Source organism: Bufo gargarizans, unplaced genomic scaffold (assembly GCF_014858855.1).
Source record: "Bufo gargarizans isolate SCDJY-AF-19 unplaced genomic scaffold, ASM1485885v1 original_scaffold_1694_pilon, whole genome shotgun sequence".
NCBI lineage: Eukaryota > Metazoa > Chordata > Amphibia > Anura > Bufonidae > Bufo > Bufo gargarizans.
The window spans coordinates 204,181-217,369 of NW_025334470.1; the positions used below are offsets into that span (position 1 = coordinate 204,181).

Sequence of the window (13,189 nt, forward strand, 5' to 3'; positions counted from 1 at the left end):
TTTATCAGCCAGCTTTTCCGTCTCCCCACAAGCCTGGTTGGCTCGGGGAAAATTGGTGGACCACTTACTGTTTCCGTGGAGCGCTTCCCCTTAGCAGGGATCATTTTTTATTTTTTTTTTGCTTGGACATTAGTTCTGGGCTGGGTAAGGTTCGGCGCTGTGTATGCTTTACAGCATCCTCTGACCCACCCGTGGTCCACAATACTTTCCTCCAGGGAATGGCCATACGGTTCCTCCATACTGTCCTCCTTTACCGCCTTGGGATCGGACCTTTAGTCTTTTCAGCACTCCGGAATTCTCCCCTTGAACCTGTCCTGGTTCTGACAGGGATAAGCGCTTCCCTGGGCCGTTCTTCCTTTCTCCCGACGGTGGTCTCTGATTTTCATCTCAATGAAGAATCTGTCCTTCCATCACTGCGTCCCTCCCCTTCACACCCTAGGGAAAGGGAGTTGGGTCATTTGGCCGTTGTCAGGGCTCTGACTGTTTATTTGCCAGCCTCCAGTTCCTTCCGGCGTACGTGCTCGCCTTTTGTTTTTGTCTTTCCGGAGGGTCCTCGCAAGGCATTGGCGGCCTCCAGGGTGTCAATTGCACGTCTTCATTTGTTTAAACATACTGTCCCCGGGGCAGGGTTCTACCCTTCAGTGTTGCGGCTCCTTTCACCAGAGGGGTGGGCGCTCTTGGGCTCGGCTGATTCATGGTTCGGCCGCCCAGTTGTGCAGGGCGGCTACTGCCCTCCTTCCGCACATTCACTAAATTTTGCCAGGTGCATACTTATGCATCGGCGGGCACCGCCTCTGGAAGCTTGGTCTTGCAGGCAGCAGTTCTTAGTTGCCTGCAGGGGCGCTGGCTCCAAGGGTCTGTGTTCCCCCCCCCCTTGTGGACTGCTCTTGGACGTCCCACGGTCTCTGTGTCCCCCAATGAATATGGGCGAGAAAAGGAGATTTTTGTATAACTTACCAGTAAAATCTATTTCTCGCTCTTCATTGGGGGACACAGCACCCACCCAGTATTGTTGTTTGGCCACAGTTGTGGCAGTTGATGGTTTGAACCCATTGGGTCCTTTGACATAGTTGGTGTTCCATGTTTTCTTAGCTTGCTTCTCCTACTGCTTCTCACAAACTGAAGCTCTCTCTTCAGGCTGGAGGGGGTATAGCTGCCAGGGGAGGAGCCAACAGCTTTTACTAGTGTCAACGCCTCCTAGAGGACATAGCTATACCCATGGTCTCTGTGTCCCCCAATGAAGAGCGAGAAAGAGATTCTACTGGTAAGTTATACAAAAATCTCCTTTTTTTATACAGTTTTTATTTTTATTTTTTTACGGTGTTCACCTGAGGGGTTAGGTCATGTGATATTATTATAGAGCTGGTCAATACGGACGCAGTGATACCTAATATGTATACTTTTTTTATTTATGTAAGTTTTACACCATAATATCATTTTTGAAACAAAAAAAAAAAATCATGTTATAGGGACCGCAGGGATCAGAAACTACTTAAAGCGCTGCAAACCGCAGTTCTGAATTGACCTGCGGTTTGCAGCGATCGACGATATGGGGTGGTCACAGGACCCCCCTCGGCATTGAGCCTGAGTGCCTGGCTGTGTGTAACAGCCAGCACTCAGCGCTGTCACCATGTCTGCAGACATGGTGACAGTTTAATGCCAGGACGAGTATACTCGTCCTGGTGCGCTAAGTACCGTTGCTCCAGGAAGAGTATACTCGTCCAAGGTCCTGAAGGGGTTAATAATTTACACACAGTCCCTGGCTGTCTGTAATCTGACCTTGCAGGCTGCTACTTCTGGTCCTCCGTCCTTCAACACAGAGGATGGACCTGCCCAGCAACCTGATTTTAAGCACAGATAAAAGTAGGCAGTACAGGGAACAAAACTGTGGAATTAAGGGGTAATTGAATACACAGTGAAAAGTTGAAATAGGGCCACCAAGGAGATATTAATCACCACAATCCAATACTCCAAGAAAAAATAATAATAATAATAAACTAGGTTTTAACCGTAAGCAAAATAAAATTATCCAATCAGTTACACCACACAGTGAATGTCGTCAAATATGAGACATTAGTGGGCTTACCCCCCCCCCCCCCCGCCCCCTCCTAAAAAAAAAAAAAAATTCTGACAAATTTTACAATGGGTTGTATGTATCCTAAAAATTCCACCATTAAAGTTATAAAGTAAAATTCCTTTACCCCCTTAAGGACTTCCGTCATATATGAAGTCCACACTTGGCGCCTGCTCAGAAGCTGGGTGCCTGCTGTTCTACACAGCGATCCTGCTGATTGTAGACTTTGAACCCCTCTGATGTTGTGGTCACTTGTGACTATGGCATCTGAGCTGTGAAGTACTGATCGGCTCCCCCGCACAGAGATCTAGGGAGCTGTTCGGACCTTCTGAAGGCAGGGCTCCATAGAACACAGCTGCAACGTTAAATCATTGCAGTCAATGGGAGAAGGGATCAGACTGTTTAACTGTGAGCACAGATAGTGCTGCGCAAAACCATAGTGACAAATATGATGGTGCCCTCACACTGCATTAAGGGTAAGAAACTGCTCCAGACATTGGCCGTGGTTCTTAGTGGAAGCTGCACTTAAATGTAATAGATGCTTGTATTACTTTCTATTTCAGGTCTGGTTTGAAAGAAGAACCAATTACACACGCTCTCTGGCAGTGATGTCCATGGTCGGGTACATCCTAGGGCTGGGTGACAGGTATGTGTGGTTTGTGTATATAAAAAGAGGCTAATATATATAGAAGGAATGTTCTTGATACTGGTGGTTTTCTTGTAGACACCCCTCAAACTTTATGCTGGATCGACTCAGTGGGAAAATTATTCATATTGACTTTGGAGACTGTTTTGAGGTAATAATTTGTTTTGTCGCTGATTTTATTTCCCGGTTAACATCAACCACTTCCATTATGGCCTATTATGGTGGAACCCATTCACTACTGGGAATGGGGAAGCTCTCCAAAGTGGAAATCCGCTGACTCTTCCTCATCCAGCAGTGCATATTTGGGGTTGTAGTTCTACCACTTATTTCCTGAAAGATGATTGTGTTTTTCAGGCTAGGGTGTGTGGAGGTATGTCCTTTATTTTCTGTGTACATATCTATGGTGGTGACTTTATTTCCTGATGGTTTTTTTACATAACTATGCCCTCACAACTTCCCCCTTCCCAATCAGGATTATTAAAGGTTGTGCACACACCCAGAAGAGGGACCCTTAATTGCATGTCTTTGCTTAAATCTGATTAGGACTTTAAACACCAGGTAATGATATCAAATGGACAGTAAGAAAGCAGGACATATAATATGAATCAGGTGGCTGCAAGAGACCCAGGCGGATAAACATCATTAAATTGCTGAATATTAGTCGCCCATGAAGACTGCAAACACGAGCAATACAGTTAACCCCCCAGATCCTAGGCAGGCATCTGCTGTATTACCAGTTGCTCCTTCATGCAGTTGCTCTCAGCAGCAGATAGTAAAATGAGAAATGTGTGCACATATACAGCCAACATATTCTGTGTTTTAAGGTGGCCCAAACCAGGGAAACGTTTCCAGAGAAGATCCCATTCCGGCTAACGAGAATGTTGACCAACGCTATGGAGGTGTGTATGGATAAACACAGAATACAGGGGATGTCTGTCTCCTGTCTGTCTAAAACTGGTAATATCTAATATTAGATGGCGTTTCACATCCCCATGTTCTGTCCACAGGTAACCGGCCTTGATGGGAATTACCGCATTACGTGTCGCACAGTAATGGAGGTATTACAAGAACACAAGGACAGTGTCATGGCCGTGCTGGAAGCTTTTGTATATGACCCTCTTCTCAATTGGAAACTTATGGACAGTAAGTAGCTCACGGGTAGTCACATCACCATCACATTTTGTCATGTTACACCCTCAAACTTAAATTTATTTTATTGGGATTTTATGTGATAGACAAATCACATAAAATTATTATTTTCAGATTTTTATTTATTCAAAATCTTGAAAACCATGTATCATTTTCTTTTCACACATACTTGCTACTTTGTGTTGGTCTATCACATAAAATCCCAATGAAATACATTTAAAGGGGTTTTCTCATCTCAGACAATGGGGGCATATCGCTAGGATATGCCCCTATTGTCTTATAGGTGCTGGTCCCACCGCTGGGACCCGCACCTATATCAAGAACGGAGCCCCGAAAGTGAAGGAGAGCACACTGCGCATGCGCAGCCACCCTCCATTCATTTCTATGGGGCCATTGAAAATAGCCAAACACTGGCTCAGCTTTTGCCATCTGCCTCATGCACGGCACACTCCCAATCACTTCTATGGGAGAGGCGGGGATTAGCGCTTGGTGGTGGACGGACCCCGGGAAATCTGGGGTCCTCCAGCCACAGCATTCCCCGCTCCTTACTTGATATAGGTGCGGGTCCCAGCAGGGGATCCTGCACCTATCAGACAATGGGTGCATATCCTAGCGATATGCCCCCATTGTCTAAGATGGGAATACCTCTTTATGGCTACTTTCACATTGGCGCTTTTGCTGAATCCGGCAGTGTCCAGCAAAAACGCTTCCCTTATTGATAATGCAACCATCTGCATCCATTATGATCGGATCCGGTTGTATTATCTTTAAAGGGAACCTGTCATCTCCAAAAACTATTCCAAGCCGCCAGCAGTACCTGAGAGTAGCCAGCAGCGTGTTTCCGACAATAATTTTTTCCTAAAGGCAGATGAAGCAAAAGCTCAGAAAACTTTCTTTTATCCCATGCCGGTGCGCTTCTCTAGACAAGCTTGCCAAGTCAAGGGGGCAGCGGCCTCCTTGCTTCAAGTCGAGGTAACCACGCTCCCTTCTTTGTGACTGACGGCGCTTATGCACCAGAGTTTGGCTGCCTTTGCCGAACAGCCGACTGTCAGTCATAGCGAAGGGGCAGGGAAGGGGGCGTGGTTACCGTGACTTGTCACGGGGGCAGCGGCCTTCTTGCTTCTTCAAGTTTGTCTAGAGAAGTACGCCGACAGGGGATAAAGGAACGTTTTCTGAGCTTTTGCTTCATCTGCCTTTAGGAAGAAAATGATCATCGAAAATACGCTGCTTGCTACTCTCAGGTACTGCTGGCAGCTTTGGATGGTTTTTGGAGGTAACAGTTCCCTTTAACCACCTCCGGACCGCCTAACGCAGATGTGCGGTCCGGAGGTGGCAGCGCTGCGCACAGTCACGCATATACGCGTCATCTCGCGAGACGCGAGATGACGCGAATATGCGCGCGCGCATGCGCAGTTCGCGCCGGCATTTCGCACAGCAGTATTTCGTCAGCAACCTGCCCGGTATGGGGTCAAATTGTATAAGCGCGCCCGGTATGGGGTCAAATTGTATAAGCTCTGTGCAAGGGCCACAGGCTATACCCACAAATTTCGTGTCTATGAGGGAAAAGATCAGACCCTGGAGCCGGTCGGTTGCCCTGACTACCTGGGGAGCAGTGGGAAGACAGTTTGGGACTTGGTGTCACCCTTATTCGGCAAGGGGTACCATCTTTATGTGGACAATTTTTACACAAGTGTGGCCCTCTTTAGGCATTTGTTTCTAGAACGGATTGGCGCCTGTGGTACCGCGCTAACTAGTCGCGCGGGCTTCCCCCAACGGCTCGTTACCACCCGTCTTGCAAGGGGGCAGAGGGCCGCACTGTGTAACGAAGAACTGCTCGCGGTGAAATGGAGAGACAAGCGTGACGTTTACATGCTCTCCTCCATTCACGCAGACACGACAATACAAATTGAGCGAGCAACCCGTGTCATTGAAAAGCCCCTCTCAATCCACGACTATAACCTTCACATGGGAGGGTTGGACTTCAATGACCAGATGTTGTCTCCGTATTTAGTTTCCCGACGCACCAGACGCTGGTATAAGAAGGTGTCTGTATATTTAATTCAATTGGCTCTGTACAATAGTTTTGTTCTCTACAGTAAGGCTGGGAGAACTGGATCCTTCCTCAAATTTCAGGAAGAGATCATCGCGAACCTCCTGTATCCAGGAGGTTCCGTGGCCCCAACCACCAGTGTAGTTAGCCGTCTACACGAGCGACATTTCCCCAAATCGTTCCTGGTACCTCAAACCGACCGCCACCCCGAAAAAAATGTCGTGTCTGTAGCAGGAGTGGAATAAGGCGTGACACCCGCTATTTCTGTCCTGACTGTCCGGACCACCCTGCCCTATGCTTTGGAGAGTGTTTCCGGAAGTACCACTCACAGGTACACTATTAGCATAGGGATCATCTCACAGGACAGGCACACAGGGCTATTAGGGCCCATTCACTCACTGCTGCTGCAAACGTCTCCTTTCACATGGGACAAAGTGCATAACGCACTTCGCCACATCTTTGGGCGATTTGTGCTTTGCACATTGACCCATGGGGAAGGAGAGGTTTGTTCTATAAAGGTAAAAAAAAAAAAAACACACCAGTAAGCAAACACGTTAATGTTCAGTTAAAAAAGTTAAAGTTTATATGTTCTGTTGCAAAGTTAATAAAATTATTGCGTTGCGGCCTGGTTTTTTCTTTTTTTTTTTTTTTTTTTTTTTTTTTTACCTTCCAGGTGGACCAACCGATCGACTAGCTGCAGCACTGATGTGCATTCTGACAGAAGCATTGCGCTGCTGTCAGATTACACGCAAGTCGGTGTATGCGGCGCTGCAAGACGGGATTTTCTCCTCTGCAGTGACAGATACGTTTGGCAAGGCATACGAGCTGAGGAGGAGGCGGCGTTCCTATGCTTTGGCAAACACTTTGTATATATATATATATATAAAAAAAATAAAAAAAATCCCGGCAATGATTTATTCATCCACATCGATTGATGTGAATGGAGAAATCTGGTTTGCCAGGGCATACGAGCTAAGTGGGTATGGATGTAGGGCGGAGCTCCTATGTCCTGGCAGACGCCTTTCCCCTCCATTTTTTTTTTTTGGCAGAGATTTTTTCATCCACATTGATCGATGCGAATGAAGAAATCTGTGCCGCTCATTCTTTTCTTTCAGCCCAGAGGCTGAACGGAAAAAAAAATCTCATTACCTGTATGCTCAATATAAGGAGAATAGCAGAAACTCCTAATGCTGGCCATACATGTAATGATCGCGGAGACCCTCAAATGCCAGGGCAGTACAAACACCCCACAACTGACCCCATTTTGGAAAGAAGACACCCCAAGGTATTTGCTGAGGGGCATATTGAGTCCATGAAAGATTTAAATTTTTGTCCTAAGTTAGCGGAAAGTGAGACTTTGTGAGAAAAAACTAAAAAAATCAATTTCCGCTAACTTATGCAAAAAAAAAAAAATTCTATGAACTTGCCAGGCCCCTCATTGGATACCTTGGGGTGTCTTCTTTCCAAAGTGGGGTCACATGTGGGGTATTTATACTGCCCTGGCTTTTTAGGGGCCCTAAAGCGTGAGAAGAAGTCTGGGATCCAACTGTCTAAAAATGCCCTCCTAAAAGGAATTTGGGCCCCTTTGCGCATCTAGGCTGCAAAAAAGTGTCACACATCTGGTATCGCCGTACTCAGGAGAAGTTGGGCAATGTGTTTTGGGGTGTCATTTTACATATACCCATGCTGGGTGAGAAAAATATCTTGGTCAAATGCCAACTTTGTATAAAAAAATGGGAAAAGTTGTCTTTTGCCAAGATATTTCTCTCACCCAGCATGGGTATATGTAAAATGGCACCCCAAAACACATTCCCCAACTTCTCCTGAGTACGGCGATACCAGATGTGTCACACTTTTTTGCTGCCAAGGTGGGCAAAGGGGCACATATTCCAAAGTGCACCTTTCGGATTTCACCGGTCATTTTTTACAGATTTTGATTGCAAAGTACTTCTCACACATATTAGGGCCCCTAGAATGCCAGGGCAGTATAACTACGCCACAAGTGACCCCATTTTGGAAAGAAGACACCCCAAGGTATTCCGTGAGGGGCATGGCGAGTTCCTAGAATTTTTTATTTTTTGTCGCAAGTTAGTGGAATATGAGACTTTGTAAGGAAAAAAGAGAAAAAATAAAATCATCATTATTTTCCGCTAACTTGTGACAAAAAATAAAAAGTTCTATGAACTCACTATGCCCTTCAGCGAATACCTTAGGGTGTCTACTTTCCGAAATGAGGTCATTTGTGGGGTTTTTCTACTGTTTGGGCATTGTAGAACCTCAGGAAACATGACAGGTGCTCAGAAAGTCAGAGCTGCTTCAAAAAGCGGAAATTCACATTTTTGTACCATAGTTTGTAAATGCTATAACTTTTACCCAAACCATTTTTTTTTTGCCCAAACATTTTTTTTTTATCAAAGACATGTAGAACAATAAATTTGGCGAAAAATTTATATATGGAAGTCTTTTTTTTTCAAAATTTTACAGCTGAAAGTGAAAAATGTCATTTATTTGCAAAAAAATCGTTACATTTTGATTAATAACAAAAAAAGTAAAAATGCCAGCAGCAATGAAATACCCCCAAATGAAAGCTCTAGTAGTGAGAAGAAAAGGAGGTAAAATTCATTTGGGTGGTAAGTTGCATGACCGAGCGATAAACGGTGAAAGTAGTGTAGTGCCGAAGTGTAAAAAGTGCTCTGGTCATGAAGGGGGTTTCACCTAGCGGGGCTGAAGTGGTTAACATGGCCAACACAGATCCGTCATGAACTCCATTGAAAGTCAATGGGAGACTGATCCGGTTTCTATTGTCAGATTGTGTCAGAGAAAACGGATCCGTCCCCATTGACTTGCATAGTGGTTCATGACTGCTCCGTCTTGCTCCACATCTCAGGACGGAAAGCAAACCGCAGCATGCTGTTCTCCGGTATGAAAATGGAACAGAATGCATTTTGGAGCGCTCCGTTCTATTCTGTTACATTTAGTCCCCATTGACAATGAATAGGGACAAAATGGAAGTTTCTTTTTTTTCCAGTATTGAGAACCTATGACGTATCTCAATACCGGAAAACATTAACGCTGTTATTCTCTGACCTGTTAGAAAGGTAATGATGTAAAGTGTAGTTAAGGTAATTTTCTTAGCAGTGGCTGAGTTATCCCCTCCCTTCTGATCCTCAGCTGTGTCATGTGACCAGCAATCAGACTTTCCAAATAACACAACATCTTATGTGTGGACAGAAAGTCTGTTTCTCTTTGTATTCCATTGGGAGCCTCAATTTTCCCCTCCCCCACGACAGCACCACTGAGAGATGGCTTCGCCTCCACGGACAGGAAACCTGTAGCATAAAAAGGTGGAGCCACTCTCCCACCTCAGTGAGGTTTCCTGTCCCTGGAGCAGGAGACTTGTAGCAAGTTTTTCTCCTAGGGACCCATGGCTTGGAAATCCTAGGAAAGCCTAGAGAGCCATGAGTCATACCAGCCTAGACCGGGTGCCGGGTCTTTTTTACCTTAGGGATGGGGGTTGGTCCGGGCCGACCCTTCGTCCGGAGGCTGAGGACACCGGTCCCTCAAAGGAGTGGGAGCCGCAGTTTAGGAGAGCGGCTCATGGAGGACACGCCAGAGGGCTGCTGTCCTAGGCGCGCACCCCGTGTGGGCTGCAGACCGTGCCACAGGAGCGCGCTGGAGCGCCAAACCGGAAGTCGCAGGAATGACGTCAGGTAAGACGTGCGTTCCACTGACTGGACCACCAGAGGACCAGGTAGCAGGTATATTAGACGCTGTTATCAAAACCTGTTAGAGGTTAAAAAAAATCTCATCTAAAGCCTGCCAGCGAACAATCGCCGCTGGCAGGCTGTAGATCCAATCTCTTACCTTCCGATCCTGTGAACGCGCGCGCCGCGTGCGCTCGTTCACAGGAAGTCTCGCGAGATGACGCATATATGTGTGACTCTGCCTGGGACAGCCGCCTCCCGCGGTTAAGCTAGGGGAGCTGAGGTGGTTAAAGGGATTTCCCAGTAAAAATGAATTTTTAAAAAGTTCTTGCAGCATGGCCCCTGGAACCGAAGAGTTATACTTACCTGCTCCCAGCGCTGATTACACCTGTCAGTGCATGGCCATGGTCACATGTACCTCTGCAGCCAATCACTGGCTTCAGCGGTGATGTGGCCACAAGCAGCATGTCACTGCTGCAGCCAGTCACTGACTGGAGCGGTGTATGTGACCATGATCATGCACGAACATGTGTAAAAATGCCGGAACAGGAAGATGGGGGCAGGGCGGCATGGAGCAGGGAGGCAGCAGGGGGCAAGGTGGCATGGAGCAGGTAAGTATGCATCTTCTGGTTCAGGGGCCACACTGCAGGAACTTGAACTTCATAAATCTGTGATTTCCCTCACTGCAGAGGCCATGCTCCCTGGTTATTACTGCCTCCTGCCAGTTACAGGCGCCCTGCAATAACCAGTAAGCACTTTCTCTTACTAGTCGGGGAAAGTTTTAATAACCCGGCCTGAAAAGACACTTTATTTGTGTTTTTGTGCACAAAAACATTTAGAACAGTTCAAAGAACCAGATTCACACAATTCAGTGAAACATATTGGCAACGGCTTGGCACATTAAACAGATGTCATAAAAGTCTGGCAGTGTGATTCCTTCAGGGCTGCCTTTTCGCCATTGCTTCATAATAATTATCTTATACATTTTAATATCATTTACTCATACAACTACCAAAATAATGTTTGCAACAATTTTTCACTTGACAGATAGGGCCTTATCATTTAAAGGGAGTCTGTTACCAGCATTTAAGTTTTTTAACCTTTCCCACTGCTCTCTAGCCTGCTTACAGTTACGTTACCTCTGGCATCTTTCCTGCTCTTATAAATCCATCAAAAACGATCTTTATAAGATATGCAAATGAGGGCTCGCAAGTGCTCAGGGGCAGTGTTACTCTGTTAGGTGCCCTGCTTGCTCAGCCTTTTCATTGGGTCCCCCCGCCCCTTCCTACCTGAAGCCCGCCCATCCTTTCCCTCTGACCGCCTTTTTCATAGCTTGTTATTCCGACGATATCCCGCGCATGCGCACTCCGTCCGCACTGCGATGCCCATTCCTTGTACAGCATCACAGTAACTATTGCACATGCGCCGGCTAGCGACGCAAAAACTCAACAAAGGAGGGTCTATCGGCGCATGCGCATTAAAGGAATGAGTGCGCAGGCGCGGGATATTGGCGGTATAACAAGCTATGAGAAAGGCGGTCAGAGGGAAAGGATGGGCGGGCAGAGGGTAGAAAGGGGCGGGGGGACGCAATGAAAAGGCTGAGCAAGCTGGGCACCTAAGAGAGTAACTTGCGAGCCCTCATTTGCGGCACTTGCGAGCCCTCATTTGCATATCTTATAAAGATCGTTTTTGATGGATTTATAAGAGCAGGAAAGATGTAGAGCTAACGTTTTGATTAACTGTAAGCATGCTAGAGAGCAGTGGGAAAGATTAAAAAAGTGAAATGCTGGTGACAGACTCCCTTTAATTTTTATTTGGGGAAAACTGCACAAAACATTTTTAAAAAGTATTTTTTTTAAAACTATAGCTCCTTCAAATATGCAAACTGACACCAAAATAAATTATTATAATTAGTTCCCTATTTTGTTTCGGTCGTTGTTATATTTATATGTATAGTTAGTTTCACATGAATGAGGCGATAATGGCAACGGTTTTGTTTGGTGTGGGTGTTTTTTCTTTTAGGTATTTTATAATTTTTTATCTTTTTTAACTTAATTTTTAATAAATTTCTGCTACAAATAATATTCCCAAAGAGGTCATAAAAAGACCTTTGGGGGACAGTGACACTTTTTGTGAATTTTTCACTCTTTCCTTTTTATTTATTACTCTTATTTGTATTTTAATAATATTTTATTGTATTCTTTTTTTCATTATTGGTTTATTACTTATTATTTAAATATATTTTTGCCACATAATATCTCCCCCAAGAGGTAATAAAAAGACTGTTGGGGGACAATGAACACTACTATTTTTCACCCTTTTTTTTTATTTTCTTTGTTTTTATTTTTTTGTTTTGTTTTTTTCTATTATTTTCTTTTATATATTTTTGCCACATAATGACAAGGGATCATAAAAAAGGCTGTTAGGGGGCAGTGAATACTCTTTTACTTTTATTTGTATTTTATTTTTTTATAATTTTCTATTTTTTTGCCACATCATTTTTTTGTTTTTATTTGTAATTTATTATATTTAAAAAAATAAAATAAAATGCCACATAATTTGTCCCCAAGTGGTCGCTGAAATACCTTTGGGGACACAGACCCTTTTTTCCACTATTTACATGGGAAACCAGCCTGCGGTGGGGTTATTGTACACAGGTAGAGCTGATCAGGTCTCCTAACCCTGCAGCTCTGTGCTTCTCTGCCCCCAAGCCGGGTCCACCCTGCATATTGCTCACCTGTGTGAGGAGAAGGCAGAAGTGCTGATAACTGCTTCTGCCTTCTCCTAAGCTCCCATTCTGTCACTGACAGCCGACCACCCGTCCTGCTCCTGCTACAGTACAGGAGCAGGAGCTGTAATGATCCATCACGCGGCGCTGTGGGCAGAGACACAGCTGATTTTACGATCATTGTGGTTTAGGCAAATTAGCTGCTGATATGGAAAGGACCCCCCTCACCTTCCCAGTTTGACAACACCTGCAGAAAGAGGGTCCTCTGAGGGATGCTGGCAGAGTTAAGAGTTCTATCAATGCCCCTGGCTCTGTAACGGCTCTTCCCCCAAGCTGGAGACACGACAGAGCCTTTCATTGCTCCACCCCTCCAGCTCTGTCATTTCTTCTTCCCCATGCTGTCACTACTTCCCCATACTGTGCCTCCATTTTAGCTTCCATCTGATGGCATTGTGCCTCCATTTCAGCTTCCATCTGATGGCGCTGTGCCTCCATTTAAGCTTCCATCTGATGGCGCTGTGCCTCCATTTCAGCTTCCATCTGATGGCGCTGTGCCTCCATTTCAGCTTCCATCTGATGGCGCTGTGCCTCCATTTCAGCTTCCATCTGATGGCGCTGTGCCTCCATTTCAGCTTCCATCTGATGGCGCTGTGCCTCCATTTCAGCTTCCATCTGATGGCGCTGTGCATCCATTTCAGCTTCCATCTGATGGCGCTGTGCATCCATTTCAGCTTCCATCTGATGGCGCTGTGCATCCATTTCAGCTTCCATCTGATGGCGCTGTGCATCCATTTCAGCTTCCATCTGATGGCGCTGTGCATCCATTTCAGCTTCCATC

General features: G+C 45.6%; 1 protein-coding gene across 1 annotated transcript in view; it reads left to right on the forward strand.

Moving 5' to 3' along the window:
- Window positions 1–13,189, forward strand: part of LOC122923533 (serine/threonine-protein kinase mTOR-like) — a 240,185-nt gene that overhangs the window by 197,867 nt on the left and 29,129 nt on the right. The window contains exons 37-40 of the mRNA XM_044274360.1: window positions 2,638–2,720; window positions 2,799–2,871; window positions 3,545–3,619; window positions 3,728–3,863. Coding sequence (XP_044130295.1) covers window positions 2,638–2,720; window positions 2,799–2,871; window positions 3,545–3,619; window positions 3,728–3,863 — 367 coding nt within the window. The remainder of the gene's footprint in view (window positions 1–2,637; window positions 2,721–2,798; window positions 2,872–3,544; window positions 3,620–3,727; window positions 3,864–13,189) is intronic.